General features: G+C 41.4%; 1 protein-coding gene across 2 annotated transcripts in view; it reads right to left on the bottom strand.

Annotated features, from left to right (window-relative positions):
- Window positions 1–21,472, bottom strand: part of LOC126106905 (zinc finger CCCH domain-containing protein 14) — a 239,044-nt gene that overhangs the window by 39,142 nt on the left and 178,430 nt on the right. For both annotated transcript variants that reach the window (XM_049913322.1, XM_049913321.1), the window contains 3 exons: window positions 9,573–9,687; window positions 2,928–3,064; window positions 659–744 (listed from right to left, as the gene is read on the bottom strand). In XM_049913322.1, the coding sequence (XP_049769279.1) occupies window positions 659–744; window positions 2,928–3,064; window positions 9,573–9,687 (338 nt within the window). The remainder of the gene's footprint in view (window positions 1–658; window positions 745–2,927; window positions 3,065–9,572; window positions 9,688–21,472) is intronic.

Raw genomic sequence — 21,472 nt, forward strand, 5'->3', positions numbered from 1 at the left:
ATCATTAGTTATGTGATCTACCCATCTAATCTTCAACATTTTTCTGTAGCACCACATTTCGAAAGATTCTATTCTCTTCTTGTCCAAATTATTTATCGTCCACGTTTCACTTCCATACATGGCTACACTCCATACAAACAATTTCAGAAACGACTACCTGACACTTAAAATCTATACTCGATGTTAACAAATTTCTCTTCTTCAGAAATGCTTTCCTTGCCATTGCCAGTCTACATTTTATATCTCCTCTACATCGACCATCATTAGTTATTTTGCTCCCCAAATAGCAAAACTCCTTTACTACTTTAAGTGTCTCATTTCCTAATCTAATTCTCTCAGCATCACCCGACTTAATTCGACTACATTCCATTATCCTCGTTTTGCATTTGTTGATGTTCATCTTATATCCTCCTTTCAAGACACTGCCCATTCCGTTCAACTGCTCTTCCAAGTCCTTTGCTGTCTCTGATAGAATTACTATGTCATCTATTCCATTTTTTGTGTGTATGCTAGTAGAAAGTTCGCCGATTGCAATGTCATCGGCAAACTTTCTACTAGCATATACATAAAAAATAGAATAATAGAATTACAAAATGTAGGTGAAGAATGAATAGTAAGAGATGCAGACTGCAAGATCCAGTAGTGTGGGCTCACCTACCTTGGGATGCAGAAAGCGGCAGGCCGGGTTGGTGCAACCGGGGAAGAAGCGGCAGACCGCCGTGCCACTGCTGGACTGCGCAGAACCTGCGGACGTGACAGAGGTCGGTAAACACTCCGCGCAGTAAACACTACCAGAGCACGACACCAGTGAAGGGAAAGGAAGGAGGTGCCAAAGGGTCCATTCACAGGCCGAGTGTATGAGGAATTCGAATAACATGAGAAGTAGAGGATAGCGGCGGCTCAAATGCCGACGTGATAATGAATTGTTTAAACTCAGTTGGGAGGTATCACTGTAGAAACCGGACAGCAATTGTGAAGTCTGTGCGGGCAGTGCAGTGCCGAGGATCCGGAATGTTTACAGTCGACACATCGAGGGGAGAACGACTGCACAAAAGAGTTTTTAACTCCCATATTCGGAAGACATGAATTTCATTTAATCACTGATGTGAATTTCCTTTATTTGAAAAAGTCTCTTATTAGAAAAGTGCAAAACACAAAACACTTAACTCCTGACCTCCAGTTTGTTCACATTCACATACGGCGGTTCGAGTATGCCTCCAGCTGTCATAAGAAAAATCTTCGTCGAAGTAATAAACGAAGATTCTCAGTCGCCGCCATCTACACTTTTCTATGGGTTACAGTCTTTGACGATATCCATCCATATTCCTACCGAATGTTTTCCAATGTCTTTTCACACGTTCCAAAATGTCATCGTCTCAGTATTTTGTTACCAGAGCCCATCCGTATTCCTACTGAATGTTTTCCAATGTCTTTTCACATGTTCCAAAATGTCATTGTCTCAGTATTTTGTTACCAGAACCCCGCGGAGAGCCCCCTCGGTCATCCTTCCGTACGTTCCCCTCACTGCACGTTTCACACACTTCTATTCCATTTCCATACGTCACAAGAATGCTTTCCCCTTCTGTCTGCCTTGTGATCGTTTTGTTAACTTTCCTTTGGTAACATGCACTTTATGTAAACATTCCTTTCCAAGCATGCGAGAAACTTAAATTTAGAAACCTTACCTACTTCGGCAGCAGCACTGCGGGCCACTTCTACTCTCCACTCCTACATTTATTCATTTGCTGCCTATCGAGTTATTGTTTCAAACTGCCCTAAATGGGAGAACTACCACACTGGTCCCGAAACTTGGTTCTTCAATTTTAGTACTGTCTTTTCAATACATCGTTTATACATTATTTTATTATTATTATTATTATTATTATTATTATTATACTCAGCATTCAGATCTGTTTTCAAACTTGCTGTATTGAGTTGTTTTATTTCTTGCTGAAGTTTGTCTGCTCTACACACAAACAGTAAAAACTAAGGTTGTTCAGATGTGTGTATTTGCAACAGATCTGTTGGGAAAGCATGAAAAGTCACTGTGTACAGTTCTTGTTTTTTGGAATTCCCTCACCCACATAGTCTTTCATTTCAGAACTCCCACTACCCGGCTGAAGTCCAGTAGAAACTACAGTGTACACTCGTGTTCTTCATTACAATGAGGTGTCAAAGTGGCACTTCATTTATCGGGGGTATTCGGTACTGATTTTCATGAAGCTAATTGAAAAGCTGTCTAAAAATTTATGAGGCATATTTCACAGCTCAGAACAGATGTAGTGGCATATATCTACTGTTTACACATTCACAGAAGTCACTGTTTCGATTCAACAGTGATTTGAATGCAGACAAAAACAAATTAAAAAGGTTCCAAACATCTTCATTGTGGCTTGCTGCAAACATTCGCAGCTGCTCAAATTTATAAAGGGTGTCACACACAAGTGTGTGAGACAAAATAAGGGATGGAAATCACACAGTCCACACTGACGGAATCGTGAACCGAGGTCTACCAAACAATTGACATTTTGTAATTTGTTCTCCAGCTGGCAAATCTCCTAGCGACGGATGCACAGCTGTTTACAATTTGTTTGTCTGATATCACAACAGTGTTTCTTATACACTGCATGTGATAATTTTAATGTATATTTCTCAAGGTATGGAGAGAGAGCTAGTGTCTCGCCTGACTTCTGAAGTTCTAGTCCATTTATGGGGAACTGTCTCCCTACACTTACACTACATAATGAATTCTGCACATTTCTTTTGTATTATTTTTTGTGGAATATCAGAACACCACTATCCCTGGCAGATCACTTCTCAAATGTCATTATTTTCACTCGATGCAACACACTCCTTATTGACAGCAGTATTTTCTTTCGACAGATAATTAAAACCAAAAAATACCTGTACTTGTGATCAGCTCTCACCTCTGGTAGCAGCAGCCGCACTCAGCCGCGGGCTCGAGTGAGTGTAGGGGCAGTCCCTCCGTGTGCACGCCGCATCGAACTTGCAGTTGGGGTGGATGTAGAGGCACTTCTCACCAAACTTGCATGCTGGAAATACCCTGGAAAACAAAGGTGACTCAGTAGATGAGCAGAGGTACATATTCTGCCAGTGTCTTATATCCAGATATTGCTACTCCAACATTTTGGAAAATTTGAGGATCCTAGATAAGAGAGGAGGTAGAGGAAGAGAAAAGGAGGAGTGGGAGACACCGGACAGATTCCAAACTTCGAGAACGTGTAGTAAACGGTACCGAATACTTTTCTAACATCAGTCTTACATCTCCGCAGGGAATATTTATTTGTACTTCAATTTATAGCACATATTTCAGATCCTGTGCCTATTTTCAACTCCCCAGACTGCACAGAACTGTGAACTGTACTACTAGAATTCTGTCATCCTGCTAATACAAGAGGCTAGAATTGCAGTCAACTCTGGAACTGGACATCCTCTGTTCTTTCACTGTCGTCTGAGCTAATTTTTCTCAAATTAACTGTGCATCCGCATTACTCACTTCTTCAATTGTCTACTTAAGAATTGGCTGAGCAAACTTTGGAAGTATATTCATTAGAGAACGTCTCACTGCCAGGGAGATCTCAAATGATGCCCTGGAAAATATAGAGACGTCAGATGAAGTGGCGAGTACAATTCCACATTTTGCTTGTTCTGTAGAGACATTGCAAAATTGATACAGAGTCTGATAAGTATTGTGCACTTTGGAGCATAAATAAATAGTCACAGGGGTGGCGAAAGGATGGTGTCGACAGGTAACTCCTCGGTCACAGCAAGGTGCGAACGTACGAGAAGTGGATGTCAGTATGTGTGTGAGTCCGGATCAGAAGCAGGCCGTGTGGATCGGCTCTGTCATACACCTCATCTTGTAGGACATGCGATTTGACAGTGGCGGCCGTGCAGACCTGGCGAACAGGAGTGGCGAAGGGCAGAGTCCCACAAGATTTGCACATAAACTCGACAGACAGGTGCGAGACGGTTCGAATCGGCGGTCCGACACCGTCTGTCAGTCCGTGCCGGTGGCATGCCCGTCACTGTGCCATTTCTACTGTCTGGAAACTACACTAGCACCTGTTTGCACCAAAAGCACAAATTTTGTCGCCGACTTACCAAACGGAAAAGGTGTACTATTTTGGACAGATACCATTCGATTTGCAGCACAGTGAAAACCCCACAGGTATGAGACAGATGCAGCAACAGCACGACCGGTGGCCCACTTAATTGGGTACTTTTTGAATGCTCGTCAGATGTAACCACTCTGCGGAATACTGCGTCTGGCAAGAAGTACCAACTCTAATTACTAATTCTACACAGAGGAGGTTACAGAGTTCAAAACAAAAACCTCTTTCACAAAATTCGACACAGTATATTTTCTTCGAAACAGTCAACTGGTCGGTTTCATTGGAGGGGGTGGAGGGAAGCGGGGAAAGGAACCAAATGAGAACGTCATCCGTCCCTCGATCCAAGAGTGATGCATCCGTAAGTAGAGAAACCGACGGAAAATGGTTTCTGATCTAATTGGGAGATTTGTAACAGTAAAAGCAAGGCGGCTTCTGTAACGGACACTTTTTGTACCGTCAATAATAAAAACGTGACCACGGAGCACACAAGTCAGCAGGTAGGTGTGGCCGAGGCTCTGCGTGCGACAGGAAACGTCCCAGCCACAGCTGTCCCTCCCCTCCACCATTACAACTGAGAGTGCCCAGTATTCGACAAAGTGAGACACCCAAAATAAAAAATTGTACGTGGCAGAAAGGAGGCAAACTGAATCTAAAATTGATTAAAACAGAGTAAAAGAGTGATGTAAGAACAGTAGAGTCGAGGCGGCAGCATCGAGGATCCCCTATACTCGGCATAAGGCAGGAAACTCTCTGTCCCTCATCATCCTGCCCCTGCTCCAGAAACAGATAAAAACCTTTTAATCGAGAGTAAAACCCACTTTCACAGCCGTACTTAATGCCGAGGCCCGAAAGGAGGGAGCATTCCACCAATATATAAGCTACTGTGTGTAAGACTCCACAACCAAATGTGGGCTCAGCTTGTTACACAAAAGGAAACTACAGGTTAACCTGGTACGATTGACACAGAGATGACATAGGACTGTGGGTTCCTTCTGAGAGAAGAGGAAGGGGAGCACCTCGTTGCGGTAGTCTCCTCAATTGTGCGGAATTTATTAGATGGGGCAGTAGACCACCAGATGTCATTCCGTTTCCTAACGAGTGGAGATCTCGTGTGCACCCACAAAGTTGTGCCCGGGGTCGGCAAACTGAACGGTGAGCGAATAACTGCTCCTCGGCAAAACGGCAGACCCCCAGTACTCGTGCGGCTCGGGACAGAGATAAAGACAATTGAGCAGGTAGCACGACAAAGGTCAGTATGCAGGTCACAAACGGTGGAGACCGATGGGTGGCAAGAATAGCTTGGGTCAATTTCCTGGAGATTGCTCATCAAATCAGTACATATTAAAACACATTCGAGAGAGGCACGTTTAATAAAATGGAGGGCCGTCAGCTCTGGCCATAAACACAATACACATTCCTGCAAGCGAATAGCATTCTGTACTGACAGAAGATGTGAAAGCGTATCCGATCTGACACACAGTTTTAGAGCTGTCAGTGTAAAAGACAACAGCATCCCGGAACTCTCGAGCAACCGAATGTAACAGACGGTGAAAGATCACGGCAGTGGTGGAGACTCAGGATCTCGAAAGAGAGAGATCGTAATCCGTGGCTCGGGCACCATCTGGGAGGGAATGTGCGAGAAAACACACGACGCACAATCCGGGGAGGGGAGACGGAGATCTCGGCAGAGGGAAGGGAGACGCACTCTGACCAGTAGTCCTACACGACAGCACCTATCGGGATGACGACAGCCTCAGTACGTAAAGACAATGGGATATGTGGGACGATCGGGGACTGTCGAATGGTGATTGCATAGGAGGCCGAAAGTTGGCACCTTATAAACTGAAGTCCAACAGTTTTAAATCTGAAGGGGCTGCCAATACATAAACCTGGCAACCACAGCCCAATTGGGACGAAACCGGGCCGGGTAAACGAGAAAAAGATCAGTACGGTCTGCACCCCGAGATGTGTGGGCAAGGAAGCAGAGAGTGTTAAGCTGCCGAATGCAGCTAGTCTTCAGGTGACGTATATGGGGGTAGCCAGATCAGCTTTTTACCAAAAAGGAAACTGAAGAACAGGACTGTGCTAAAGCGTCCAGATGCTGGGTACGTAAGTAGAATTCCAGGTCAGGACGGATTGTGGCAAGTCGACAGAAATGCACAACTCGTGTTTCTGTAGGAGAGAACTGGAAACCGAGGAAAAGAGCCCTCGCAGGTGCCCTCCGGACGGCACCGCGGAGCTGGCATTCGGCAGAGACTGCCGAGAGGGAGCTGTACCGAACGGAAAAATCTCCGACATACAATCCGGAAGTGACCGGGGGCCCAACAGGGTCACCGACACATTAACAGTAATGAGGAAGAGTGTGACACCACTCGACACAGAGCCTTGCGCGCCACTGTTCTCTCAAACCCGTGTAGAACAGAGTTCAGTGCTGACTCTAAGCCAGAACAGTCTGTGGGATAAAAACTGACAAATAAAAATAGACGGAGGCCCTCAAAACCCCCGTCACGCAGAGTGAGTAAAGTGTGACGACACCGAATAGTGTCATACGCCTTATGCAAATCAAAAGAGACAGCAACGAGGCGTTCGCATTTAGAAAAAGTTTTCGTAAGGAGACAGCCAGTTGTCCCTCCTGGAAGTCACACTGAGAAGGGGACAAAAAGCCCAAAGATCTGAGAATCCGGTATAATCTGCTAGCAAGCAGATTACGGAGCAGGTCGGTCGGGCTAATCGGCCGGCAACTTTCTTTCCCAGTTGGAGGATCGAGAAAACTACGTTATCTCGCCTTCACGACGGGAAGGCACCTCAGAGGTAATAGGGTTCGAGACCCTGAGGAGATGTCGCTTTTGGGGAACATTAAGATGTCGGATCCTACGATTGGGAACTGAATAAGGGCCTGGGCCCGTGTCGTGGATAGAGACGGGAACCCGAAGTAGTTTCCAGTCAGTGAAGGGTTCATTATAGGAGTCAGGAGTGAAATGTAACGGATTGTCTTCAACTCGTCACTCTGCAGTAAAAAGGTAGCCAGACAGGAAGAGGACGGCAACACCATTGTGAAGTGAGTTACGAAGTGTTATGCGAGAACTGACGAATCGGTACACGGACCACCCTGTAGGACGAGACCTGGAACCGCTGCCGAAAGTCGGTAGCCTGTAAGTCCACAGATATGAAAGTGACCGTGAAAGCAAAGGTCCCAATTTCAAGTCCCGGTCTGGCACACCGTTTCAATCTGCCAGGAAGTTTCATATCTGTGCACACTCTGTTGCAGAGTGAAAATTTCAATTCATTCACCGACATCTGTACGAACCGAAGCACAGATCTCTCCTGGTCCCCTCTTGGGACCAATGTGATTTTGATAGAATGCAAGATAGCCACAGAATGTTGGAGAATGGTCACCAGTGAACTGCATTTCTCACAGAGCTATGCCAATGACAGAAGAATAGGAAATAAGGTGCTGTAGTTCTGGTAGGTAACAGTACTACCCATTACAATCACACCAAACGATCAATCGACCGGTGATCAATTCGAGTACGAAGGGGCTAGGAGGGCCACTAGTGCTGCAGGATCAATGCCTGTCACGAGAGGGGACGGAATCTCATCAACAAACATCAGTTCGGAATCTAACTGTCTGTGGGGATCTGGCACCTCTGGGGGCATTGGAGGAACCTCACCCAGTTCTTCTTGTTTTTTTCCTTCATAACCTTTGATGGCAAAGTTCATCTGAGGGGCTATCTGAAATTTAAATGCGGGGACAGATGAAGAGCGGACAGCCTCGAGACTCGAGAGCCGCGTGGTTTCTTCAGCTACTGTTTGGCATGAGCCAGTCTGGGGTTGCCACAAAGAGGGAGTCCCATTGTCAGTAGATGTTGAAGGAGAATGATTTCCAGTCAGATGTGGGAAGTGGTTCCCAAAGCTGGTACTGTGCGAACTGTGGGAGAGAAGGATGGTGGAAGATCTAGTTTGGGAAGGTTAAAATAGGGGTGGGGTCGGGGGTGGAGGTGGGGAATGGGGGGTGCAATGGCCATGTTAGCATAACTGATTTTAAGATTGTCATATCCAGATGTTGTAGGCATTCTCACTTCTTGTGTGTGCCTTAGTATAAAACAGATGGTTAATAGGCTTATATTCCTGAATCTCTTGCTCTTTGTTGAAAACTGGGCAAACTGATAACATGTATGGAGTGACTGTCCACCGTGCAGTGGGAAGACATATGCCCAAAGTGCAAACATCTGAACAACCTCATACATTGTGGGACAAAGTTTCACATTACACCTGTACACTTTGACCTTAACCTTCTCCAAGAAGAAACACTCTTCAAAGGCTCAGATGAAGGTACCTGTATCTGCGCAATTATCCTTTGGACCTTTTTGTACACGTCTAATAAAACGTACACCTTGCTGCTGGGGATCAAGAGTTCCTCATCTGTTTGAAGTGCAAGATCTCTGTGAAAGATTATTCCTTGGACCATGTTCAAAGTTGTGTGTGGAGCAATGGTCACAGGTATGACATTTCAACGATCAGACACCCAAAGAGACGTAGACTGTGCAGCTTTGTCTTCAATATTCTCAGGGGGGTGGAGGGGGGGGGGAGGAGGGGGGGGGGGAAATCGTTTGATTGCAGCAGAAATATGTCCATCAGTCTGAGTACAGATCAAGTACCGTGGGAATTATTTCACTTCCAGACGTCTGGGTTGTCCCTATTCCCACGGCGTAGCCAGGGAAGGAACCATCGCGGCGTCGGATCTCTCTGCATTATAATATTTTTTCCCACCTCAAGAGACTGCTCGGGCCTTGTGGCTGCCAGCAGAAGAAAGTCTAATCTTCACACACGAATCTTCCACCACATTACCACCCACTCCAAACACTACCATCCACTCTGAATGGGAGCTCTCCCCACCCAGCCACAGTAACAGTTCCCTGGCCAGTAAACCACTGCCCAGGGTCCCTGTGCCTCAGCCACGATGTGCACACACTACTTGGCTTGCGGGGCGAGTTTCCACCACAGGCACCAACAGTGCGACACCTGCATGGTCATTGGGCAATCATTGTGCAGTTACCCGAAGACCCCCCCCCCCCCCTCACACACACAAACAGAATGGTTACTGTACTGGTTTTTGGGCATAGGACTTCTGCAAGAAAACAAAAGATGCACAGAAAGAAGGCACAAACTACCTTTCGTTTATTTGCAAGGGGAGAATGTAGAACCAACTAAGAAACAATGGAAAACACATAAAATTATGAGGGATTATTGTATTTTTTATGTGACAAGGTTAACAAAGATTTTTTATCTGGAAAATGTACTATAAGCTAAGACAGTAACGTATTTGGGGGGAAAAAAGTTACACTAGTTATAAACATTAAGGAGTAACTATCTAACTCACTAGCAATTTTGAGAAGTTGACAAAATATGACAGGAGCCAGTCTGGGCCGCACCTACCTGCATGTCTGAGTCGGGTGATGGAAGGCACACTTTCCGCCCAACCGACACGCGGGCCAGTACTTACATCGCTCCGCAGTTTTAGCAGGAGTGATACCGGAGCCAGAACTCGAACCTGTCAAATAAAATTTTGTATTTTTGTACTGTGCTTTGGTCTAGCAAATGCTATGTTTGTTTAAATGTATACTTCTGAAACACAATACACATAATTTCATACTGCAAATTTATTTAAAATTCTTCTCGAATGCTAATTACGTGAACTATTTGAGCAGTGGCAGGGAAACAACACACCACAGACAGTGTAATTTTTATTTTCCGGTAAACGGGAAGTTGTGACAGAAGAAGGGTTCCTACAAAAGCTCATCAGCTGTCCAACTGTGTCAAATTCTGGGGTATTTCTGATGCTTTGGTAAGGCCATTTCTTTCCATTTCCTGGGCGAGAAGAGCGGACCAAAGTATAACTCTCCAAATACCGTGGGCATCCTGAAAATTTGTGTAGTCAAAGACCTGAAAACCATTTTATAGCAGCTGAGAGCCTTGAAAACTTTACCTGAATACAAAATGTGGATGTGTAGACAAGGATATGCTATCATTGAAGAAACCTACAGCTCGTGTTTTAAGTTCTCTACTTTTCTTTCTGTGATAACTTTGTGGTTGTATTTACAGTCAGACAAAATCAATACCCACGAATTATTTCTGTTATAGCTACATGGTGATACACATCACTCCACAGGAATGGTGCATATACTGTACCCACAGACGATACTCGCAACTGTGAATTATAAAATAAGATGTCATAAGTAACAGTGCAGATGTTGTGTGGCTTATTATTTTCATTTGAAAAAGGTGAGCTTTACTGGAGGAAGGCTCGCATCTCTGACACGAGACGGTGATCGCAGCAACTTGGCGAGAAGAAGTACCTGTTCGGATGCAGAAACAATTACGTTGAGGATCAACAGCCCGTGTCAGAGATGCGCTGCATTCCAAAGTGTAGAGAGAAACAGTTGAAACTCTTTCAGAAAATATTAAAATTTCTGAAATACCCCATGTTATTTGGTAGAAATTAGAAAGATGGTGTAACAATTATTAACAGCAATGCAAGAGCAGAGGGTTCTGAAGTCCAAAACAACAAAAATGTAAAACAGAAAATAATGAAAGGTTAACAAGAGCTCAATTATTTTAAACATCTCATTTGTGGCAAACGTAGTGGAGAAGACAGCATCTCAAAAAACTACGGTACAGTGTATAAGGCTCCGCTATTGTACTAAAATTCTTATTCCATGCTGACACACATCATTTGTGGCCCCCCGAGTGCAGGACGCAGGTCAAGTGTATTACTGGAAGTGAAGAAAATACTTAAACTTCACAAGAGATTAAAATAATGACACCATAAAGGGTAATGAAATAAGAAATATCAAATAAAAATCAATTAGGAATATTACTGGAACAAACTACTTAGGGCGAAAAATCCATTTTACATTAAGAATTATTGAGAAATTGTAATGCTGCTCCTGGCAACCCAATAAATAACAAAATGCAGAAAGGAAGTGTGCACTTCACTCCATGCACTACCACAGATACTATGAAGAAATTTGTTGCTGCTAACATGCAATTAAAAGTCATAGTGAGCAACTGTGGTGGGCGATTGATGACCACGCAGCGAGATACGGTGTGACAGGCAGCTAAATGACTACGATTTCATTTTAAAGTGTGGATTACTAAATAAGTGTTGGTAACTGTCATGAATTAGGGATGTGTCTTCGAGCATTGCTTTCTAAAATGTAAGTCAAGATTAATAATAAACATGGACAAAATTTGAAAAGCTATTTCTGAGTTACATACTGATCTGAAAGCAGAGAGAGGGCAAACCAATGCTGATTTGACAGATACAACAATAAAGTGTTAGGTATGAAAAAGTTCCCTGCAGAGGATAGTTAACTACTGAAATAAATGTCTAATTAGATACTACTAAGGAGGAAACAGACAAACAGGGCAGCAAGTTACAAGAAAGTAATACCGAGTCATGTCAAGAAAAATTGGAAAATACTAGAAGAGAAATCCATTACACTAGATTTTAAAAACGTATTACATTCTGAGATAATGAAACAGTGTGACCTAGTGAAGACTGAGGCAAATGAATAATGAGAATTTGCGGAAGTACAAAAAGAAATTTAAGATACTAGTGTAAGGCTAAACATTTTAGAACAATGTAAGCATTCAGATGAAGTAGTTATCTCAGATTAAACTTTGTCAACATTGAAGGAACACGTGAATGATCTTACTGAACAAAAAGTCACCTGTTAGTACATTGTTGGTTGATCTTGGGAAGAGACAATATCGATTTCCAGCATTAAGAGCAGCAATTATTTACAATCCACTGTAAGTAATCTGTCTGGGAGCGACTATTTAAATTTAGTACACTACAGCTTGGTTGGCAGGAGAAATATATAAATGACTTGTGAATAGTTTAAGAGTACTTTGAGTGATTTTTATTGTCATTTTTCAACTGATGTGGATTTGGTTGAATTGTTTAAGTCTTACAGAAAAACACATAATCAAGATTCGTAGTAACATTAAGTGGAAGTGTTACTACTGAATGGAGAGTTAGGTTTATTCCTCATAAAAAGCTATATGGTTTTCATTTAAATGTGCAAGTGAGAGAATGTGTTTATAAAATTTAAAAGTACAGCCATTTTTGGAATTGGAATCCATGCTGAAAAAGTGTCACAGGATACATATGTACAGAGAATCATAAAACCACCAGCTACACTAAATTGTTCAATCAGAAACGACACCTATAAGGGCCCTGAAACAGCCATCAAATTTTTTCGCATTTTGAAGTACAATGATCCTAGCTTCTTACTATTAGTTATGTTATGTTTCATTGCAACAGTTACAGTAACACTCTCAGTTCCCGGCCTATTATATGTACTTGTCCACAGAAACCAGGAAATTTCTCTAATATTTCAAAATCATCCGACTACATGCACAGGTGCACAACTACATCCAACCTCCTGCAGGAATCTCAGGATAGTGAGCACGGAGGACACGACAGAGACTACAGATAGGTGGCATCGTGTGGGAGAGTTGGTCGGCTGAGACCGCCTGCGCAGTTGCGATAAACACCATTTTCCGGGTGGCGCAATGGTTAGTGCAGCTACTTAGTAAGTAGTAGACCCCAGGTTCGAATCCTGGTCTAGCACACATTTTAACTCGCCACCGCCAATTCCGTGACGAGTCTCGATGCAGCTGATGTCACTAGTCCCTTCGCTTTCCTTCACTTTCTCCTCCACTCCACCTTCAATTAACACTTATTTAAAAAAATCACTGCATCTAATCTCCTGTAACTGAAGAAATATTGAATTTAATTGATGAAAGGAGAAAATATAAAAATGCAGTAAATGAAGCAGGCAAAAAGGAATACAAACGTCTCAAAAATCAGATCGACAGGAAGTGCAAAATGGCTAAGCAGGGATGGCTAGAGGACAAATGTAAGGATGTAGAGGCTTGTCTCACTAGGGGTAAGATAGATACTGCCTACAGGAAAATTAAAGAGACCTTTGGAGAGAAGAGAACCACTTGTATGAATACCAAGAGCTCAGATGGCAACCCAGTTCTAAGCAAAGAAGGGAAGGCAGAAAGGTGGAAGGAGTATATAGAGGGTTTATACAAGGGCGATGTACTTGGGGACAATATTATGGAAATGGAAGAGGATGTAGATGAAGATGAAATGGGAGATACGATACTGCGTGAAGAGTTTGACAGAGCACTGAAAGACCTGAGTCGAAACAAGGCCCCGGGAGTAGACAACATTCCATTAGAACTACTGACGGCCTTGGGAGAGCCAGTCCTGACAAAACTCTACCATCTGGTGAGCAAGATGTACGAGACAGGTGAAATACCCTCAGACTTCAAGAAGAATATAATAATTCCAATCCCAAAGAAAGCAGGTGTTGACAGATGTGAAAATTACCGAACAATCAGTTTAATAAGTCACAGCTGCAAAATACTAACGCGAATTCTTTACAGACGAATGGAAAAACTGGTAGAAGCGGACCTCGGGGAAGATCAGTTTGGATTCCGTACAAATGTTGGAACACGTGAGGCAATACTAACCTTACGACTTATCTTAGAAGAAAGAATAAGGAAAGGCAAACCTACGTTTCTAGCATTTGTAGACTTAGAGAAAGCTTTTGACAATGTTGACTGGAATACTCTCTTCCACATTCTAAAGGTGGCAGGGGTAAAATACAGGGAGCGAAAGGCTATTTACAATTTGTACAGAAACCAGATGGCAGTTATAAGAGTCGAGGGGCATGAAAGGGAAGCAGTGGTTGGGAAAGGAGTGAGACAGGGTTGTAGCCTATCACCGATGTTATTCAATCTGTATATTGAGCAAGCAGTAAAGGAAACAAAAGAAAAATTCGGAGTAGGTATTAAAATTCATGGAGAAGAAGTAAAAACTTTGAGGTTCGCCGATGACATTGTAATTCTATCAGAGACAGCAAAGGACTTGGAAGAACAGTTGAATGGAATGGACAGTGTCTTGAAAGGAGGATATAAGATGAACATCAACAAAAGTAAAACAAGGATAATGGAATGTAGTCGAATTAAGTCGGATGATGCTGAGGGAATTAGATTAGGAAATGAGACACTTAAAGTAGTAAAGGAGTTTTGCTATTTAGGGAGTAAAATAACTGATGATGGTCGAAGTAGAGAGGATATAAAATGTAGACTGGCAATGGCAAGGAAATCGTTTCTGAAGAAGAGAAATTTGTTAACATCGAGTATAGATTTAAGTGTCAGGAAGTCGTTTCTGAAAGTATTTGTATGGAGTGTAGCCATGTATGGATGTGAAACATGGACGATAACTAGTATGGACAAGAAGAGAATATAAGCTTTCGAAATGTGGTGCTACAGAAGAGTGCTGAAGATAAGGTGGGTAGATCACGTAACTAATGAGGAGGTATTGAATAGGATTGGGGAGAAGAGAAGTTTGTGGCACAACTTGACTAGAAGAAGGGATCGGTTGGTAGGACATGTTCTGAGGCATCAAGGGATCACAAATTTAGCATTGGAGGGCAGCGTGGAGGGTAAAAATCGTAGAGGGAGACCAAGAGATGAATACACTAAGCAGATTCAGAAGGATGTAGGTTGCAGTAAGTACTGGGAGATGAAGAAGCTTGCACAGGATAGAGTAGCATGGAGAGCTGCATCAAACCAGTCTCAGGACTGAAGACCACAACAACAACAACCATCTCCTGTCTGGATTGTGGCAAACTCTGCACCATTTTAAAAAGCTTACAGAACAAACAAATTCAGTGCAAGTGTGTGTACATCAGTAGTAAGCTACGGGACAGGTTGCAGAATATGGTATATAGGGACACACATAGCATCAGCACTAACATTGATGAAATTTTTTATCTATATCCAGAGACACATTTTTAGAGGCAGAGGACAGGTACACAGTTTTTATAAATCACTGCTGGGAATTAGTTCAGTGCCTGTTTTACTATCTGATGTTCGCCTTGCTCTGTTTTCTCTTCCTCTTCCTCTTCTTCTTCTTCTTCTTCTTCTTCAATATCTTTGTTGGACACAATCTTTTGAAGATACAGAGGAATGGACCACGGAAGTGTTATAGGGCCACTGTTATTTTCTGTATACATAAATCATTTGGCAGACAGGGTAGGCAGCAATCTGCAGCTGTTCGCTTATGGTGCCATGGGGTATGAGGTGTCCAAGATAAATAACTGTAGGAGAATACAAGACTACTTAGACAAAATTTATAGTAGTTGTGATGAACAGTAGCTGGTTCTAAATGTAAATTAATGAGGATGAGTAGGAAAAACAAATCCGTAATGTTCAGATATAGCTTTCGTAGTGTGCTGCTTGACACAGTCACGTCGTTTAAACATCTGGGTTTAATTTGAAATTGAGTGAGCATGTGAGGGTTGTGGCAGGGAAGATGAACGGTCAACTTTGGTTTATTGGGATAATTTTAGGAAAGTGTGGTTCCCCTGGAAAGAATACTCTGCATAGGATACTAATGCAGCCTATCCTCGAGTACAGCTCAAGTGTTTGGGATCTGCAGCAGGTCGGATTAAAGGAAGAGATTTAAGTAATTCAGAGGTGGGCTGCTAGATTTGTTACAGGTAGGTCTGAACAACATGCAAGTGTTACGGAGATACTTTGGGAACCCAAATGGGGGAAAGGCAACGTCCTTTTCGAGGAAGACTACTGAGAAAATTCAGAGAACTGACATTTGAAGTGGACTGCAGAATGAGCCTACTGCTGCCAACATACATTTTATGTAAGAACCATGAAGATAAGAAACTAGAAATTGGGGCTCATATGGGGGCACACAGGCAGTAGTTTTTTTACTCGCTCTATCTGTGAGTGCAACAGGAAGGGTAATGACTAACAGTGGGACAGGGTACCCTCCACCATGCACCATATGGCGCTTTCCTGCAGTACGTATATAGATGGTGATGTAGATGTATATATGGTAAAATAATATTTTCTCGTGTTATTCATTTGTAGATAGCCAATATCTGAATTTACTCATCACTCCTATCTTCTTAAATGTTAAAGACTGAAAACCCACGTAATTCTAATTATGTGGCAGCCTGCATATAATACTGCTTTGAGAAAGACACCTAAATAGGTAACATAAAATATTTGTCTCCATGCAGTCACATGTATTGCCAAAAGAGCAATTTTAGCAATCTTCAATGAGACCAATAATTGTTATTCCCATGTAATATGAAAAACATTTACAGAGTTCAAGGACTATCTGTTGTAATATTTTTCCAATCAAATTTTTTACTATTATTTGAAATTAATCTAACACAACAAAGTGTACATTACTTGTAACTTTTTAATGCCGTAATCTTTATGTAGATGCAACAACCATCTATGATGAAAAAAGGAAAAAAGTTGATTTGTAATAAGATGTGTCTGAAGAATAGGAGAAAATAGTATAATGTAATTTAAATATAAACAAAATATTTAATTTTTGAGACTTGCTCCAACATTATTCAAATTAAAACTAACCTGATTATGAAAGTTAATTAAACAGAAAAAATTAAAGATATGAAGAGAGCCTTAAACTGTGTTGTATGAGTAACAAAGATCACAGAGACGAAGGAATCGTGGTACAGAAGCTATATGAAAGTTTAAGGTTTCTAAGTCCTCAGAATGTAACTTTATTGGAATTAATTTTAAGGCAAAAATAAAGCCTATATTGAAATTAAAGGCCAGCCACAGCCTGTTAAGAGAGCTCCATATTTTTAAAAATCTTTCTTGCGACTATAGCATGAAACATAGTTCTCTCACTACTGCATTATTTGCATATTTTTTTATGTTTGTCATGAGAAAACAACCAATTTACAACGATACAGACACATTACTTCATTAATAATATAGCTGGAATAATTTCCTAATAGTTTTTATCACCAAGCAAGGAAGTGTGGAAGTGGTAAACATATTACTCTACTCATAACGTAGAGGTGTAAGCAGATTATTGCCAAAAGAATATATAACAGATTAGGTATGTTACCAGTACATATAGGTAGGGAAAACCCTGTTAGAGACCAGACATTGAACTATCGATAATTCTGTTAACATTCAACACACCTGTCAAAGCTAAATTGCAGACAACTGTACATGGGAGTTTCCAGAGTTGTGCAAGTTGGAAGAATAGACGCACGTCCTCAAAGAGAGACTTCAGTTATTTGGTGGCTTGTCAGATCTAGATAGGTTAAAGTTTTTATTTATAGCATAGTCCAGACGGCACAGGAGCGTCCAAGGGAAGAAGAAGACAGAGTGTGGAATTGTACTTTAAATAAACATGTCTGTAACTGCAAATTTGTACACTACAGCACCGTAATTATTATATGACGTTCCTCCCCCTCTGAACATTCGTCAAATACAACAGGGAACATCCCATCAGGCGACCTATGGAAACGAGACATTTCTATGTCAGAGTGAAAACTGATGACAAAATACTAAAAATAAATTGAAGTTTTTGTCAAAAACCTTTGAAAGATTGATCACGGCTGTCCTAGACAATGAGATCAGCAGACAGCTTTATGGCAGTGCATAAGCTAATTTTATGCACCGAAATTGTGGAAAATAATAAGTAATTGTTTGGGAAATCAAATGCAAATTTAATAACCTGATTCAAAAAGAAGAAGAATTCTAAATAAAAAGTCCACAAGTTGCATGATAGTCGTCTGCGTCCACAGAGTATTGTAGTTGTAGCAACAAAGGCCATATTTCCGACATCATGCGTTGCCGACTACTATTCTGTCGCCATCTCATCTCGTCCAGCATTGGGCACCATATCTATCCATTCACCCATCTGCCTTAAGTGATGCAACGCATCAACATCATAATGAGAGCTATGCAAGGAGTTTGGTGAACAGTAACTATTTTGATTTCATCTCCCCCCCCCCCCTTCTTTTTACATAAAAGTAATACAGCTGCTGTATCTGGTGTGGTCATTACAAGCTATTTCACAATTAATTTATTGATATTGTTGTAGGGCATTTAACACTGTAATAGTGAATAAGTAATTTAGACTGGTTATAAGCTATTGTCTGTATCACTGAATGCCTATTATGACTAGGAACATGGATGCCAACATCGCAGAATGGGTTAAGAATTTCACTAAAAAGTTGAATATTAAATTAGATGCTGTGAAGATGGAATTAGGAAATGGTTTAAGTAATAAAATAGAGGGTAGTCTACAGGAATTGTTGTTCAAGGAGTCTATACAGAAAAAAGAAAAAAAAAGATTAATGCTAAAGTTTCAAATTGCTTTAAAAGGGGAGTTATGTATGGAGGTGAACAATCAATGTCATCTAGTAGGAAATGAGTTTAATCAGCAATTTCGTGAATTAACTAAATGAAATGAAAAAAACGTATGTAGTAAGCATTTAACAACATCAATGAGTAAATCTCAGACACCCATGTACAGTTGGAAGTAATACAGCAGACAAGGAATTCAGAGTTAAAAATTACCCTGAACATACTTTCACTGGTTTGAAGGAATTAATAAACAAACTTGGTGAGCAGAAGGTACAAGAGAGAAATGACTAAATGTAAATACATCTAATTCTGCAGCAGATTTAGTTAGAAATTAAGAGGGCTTTCTATACTTTAAACCAAATTGTTCTCTAGACCCATCTGCAGAATCAATTTAAGGAAGTATTTCCCAATGATTGGCCAGAAACCCCTAAAATTAACTTTATTGCTAAACATTTACAACGGGAATCGGTAGACAGGAGTTCCAAATACTAGTATAAGTTATGACAGTGTGTTAGTTTGATCTGGCATATATAATAGAGAATTTGTGTGCCCTTGTCAATACACTAAAAAGTATGATGACTACTTTAAGATAAAGTATGAAAAGAATTTATTCTATAGGGGAATATGCTCCCAAAGACTTAAGCACTGAACACTGGGAATGTCAAAGAAGAGTCATTATGAATGAAGGTATTAACATATGTAGCAGTTTTCAGTTTTATAGTAATGGGAATATCAACATTAATGTATGTGTGAGTGTAGATTTCAACCAGAGATATGTATTTCATGCACTGTTATGTGAACCACTGTCTACAAAAGGAAGGTCTTTGATTAGTAGATTCTGCGTAATCTCAGACATTCTGTGTTATGTAAAGGAAATACATTGGCTAATAAGAAGTGATTTGTTTAATGCATCAATCGGAGGTACAGATTTAAGACATCTGGTGTAAAGACTTAAATCTTCAGGAAAATCTGTTCTCTCTGTAGATTTGTCAGACTGCTGACCACCAGTTTCAGAGTTTTTCATCTTTTTTTTGTCTGTAGCAGTTTCTAGCATCTGTCAATGAATGTTTCTTCTACTATCCTATCCTAATAAGACTGACATGAACTATCACAGAAATAAGATTACAATCAAACAATGGAAACTCCTAGTAAGAACATCAACAATGTGGAAAGTACAGATTGCTCCTTACCGTAAAGAAGACATCATGTTGCACACAGGGACAATTAAAAGACACTTACGTAAAGCTTTTGGCCACAGCCTTCATCAGTTTCAGGGAGTTGGGATACACATACCGATTGTTTATTCTTTGTGCATGTTAGCGAGCATGATGAGAGCAGTGTTACTGCAAGGAGGGGGAAGCTCTGCAGTTTGGTTAAGCTTTCCGGCACCTGCTGATTTGGAAGCTATTCTGTGAAGCTGCACCCCTGCCTCTGGAACATGCTGGGCTCCACAGAGTAGCACACGCCTCGACAACGGCCTACGTCACGAGAGGCGGGGAAGAGTGAGTGGCACTGGAAGGTCAGTGCTACAGCCTGTTAGAGAGCAGATGTCGAGCTATCAATAATTTAGTTAACACTCGATGTAACTGTCGAGCTAAATTGCACGTAACTCCGTACGGGAGTTCCGAAGCTGTTTAAGTTAGAAGAATAGATGCACATCTTCAAAAAGTTATTTGGTAGCTTGTCGAAACTAGATAAGCACGAATTTTTATCTCCAGCCCCAGCCAGACTACACAGGAGATGAAGTCTGAGGAAAGGAGAAAGAAGACCCAGAGTGTGGAACTGTACTCCAAATAAACAAGTTAGTATTGCAAACTTGTACACCACAGCACTGTAGTTATTACACAAAGTTCCTCCTTCCCTAAATATTCATCAAATACAGTAGGACACATCCCACACTCCAGAGGAGTGATGTATATCTCTAAATCTTGTTACCAACGAACGATACTCACAACTGAAAATTACAAAATAAGATGTTGCAAGTAAGAGTGCAGATGTTGTGCGAGGTTATTATTTTCATTTGCACTCGAACTCTACAAGAGGACGGCACGCGTCTTTGACACAGGATGGTGATCGCAGTATGGATGCGGAAATGATTGTCACGGGTTGCCGGCCTACCTCGGAGGTCCACTGAGTGCCAAAGCACGGAGACAAAGACCTGAAGCTCCTATAGAAGCAGGCTACAAATTAACCTCTGGCACTGTTGTCAATTACGAATCTGAATTCGGATACGATATATCAAGTAGAGAAAGTGTTTGTGTTAACGAGTTAATGTATTTTTGTGAAGACAACACACAATATTAATACTACTGAAATCTTCCAAGTTATTTGGTACAGATTCAAAATGCAGCATAAGAGTTATTAACAGCAACACAAGAATAGACAAATCTCAAGTCCGAGAAGAACCAAAAATGTACCATGGTCGAGAATGAAAGGTAATGAAGGGCTGAACTGTGTTAAAAATCATACCTCAGCTACCATCATCATAAATCTTCACTCACTCATTCCCCTTAGAAATCGTGAAGTACTAGGAACAATTCAAAGTAAACATTAACAGGGTGTCTACGTGGACAAGGAAAAAATATTCCCAGATTTTTCCCGGATTTCCCGGTTAAAAATACACTTTCTCCCAGGCGAAAATACACTTTTTCTGTGTTAAGTGACTGTATACTATTCCTTGGCACTGTACAACTCATCAATCCTTTGAATGTTTATGGTTTCCCGCCACTTTAGAAGACGAAACTCGGGGGGGGGGAGACAACCTTTGATGTGCAGCAATATGTACGCTGCATAATATTTTCGTATTATGAAGGTATAAAGTCGAATTCCACCAAATACTGCATGTTACTTTCCTAAGCATTGAAATCGAGATTGCGATGCGCTTTTGTACGCCACTCATCACTCGTGTCACGTGATCTCGCCAGCTGATGACAGCATAGGACACGTGATGTAGTCAGCCAATAGCCAGATCACTCTTAAGAAGCGCGAAAACACAGATAAGAAAAGTTAATGGTTTAAATTAATATACATAGCATTCACATATAATATTGTGTCTCCAAGATTAATAAGCTGGAAGAGAAGCTAAGCTT

This window comes from Schistocerca cancellata, chromosome 10 (assembly GCF_023864275.1).
Source record: "Schistocerca cancellata isolate TAMUIC-IGC-003103 chromosome 10, iqSchCanc2.1, whole genome shotgun sequence".
Taxonomy (NCBI): domain Eukaryota; kingdom Metazoa; phylum Arthropoda; class Insecta; order Orthoptera; family Acrididae; genus Schistocerca; species Schistocerca cancellata.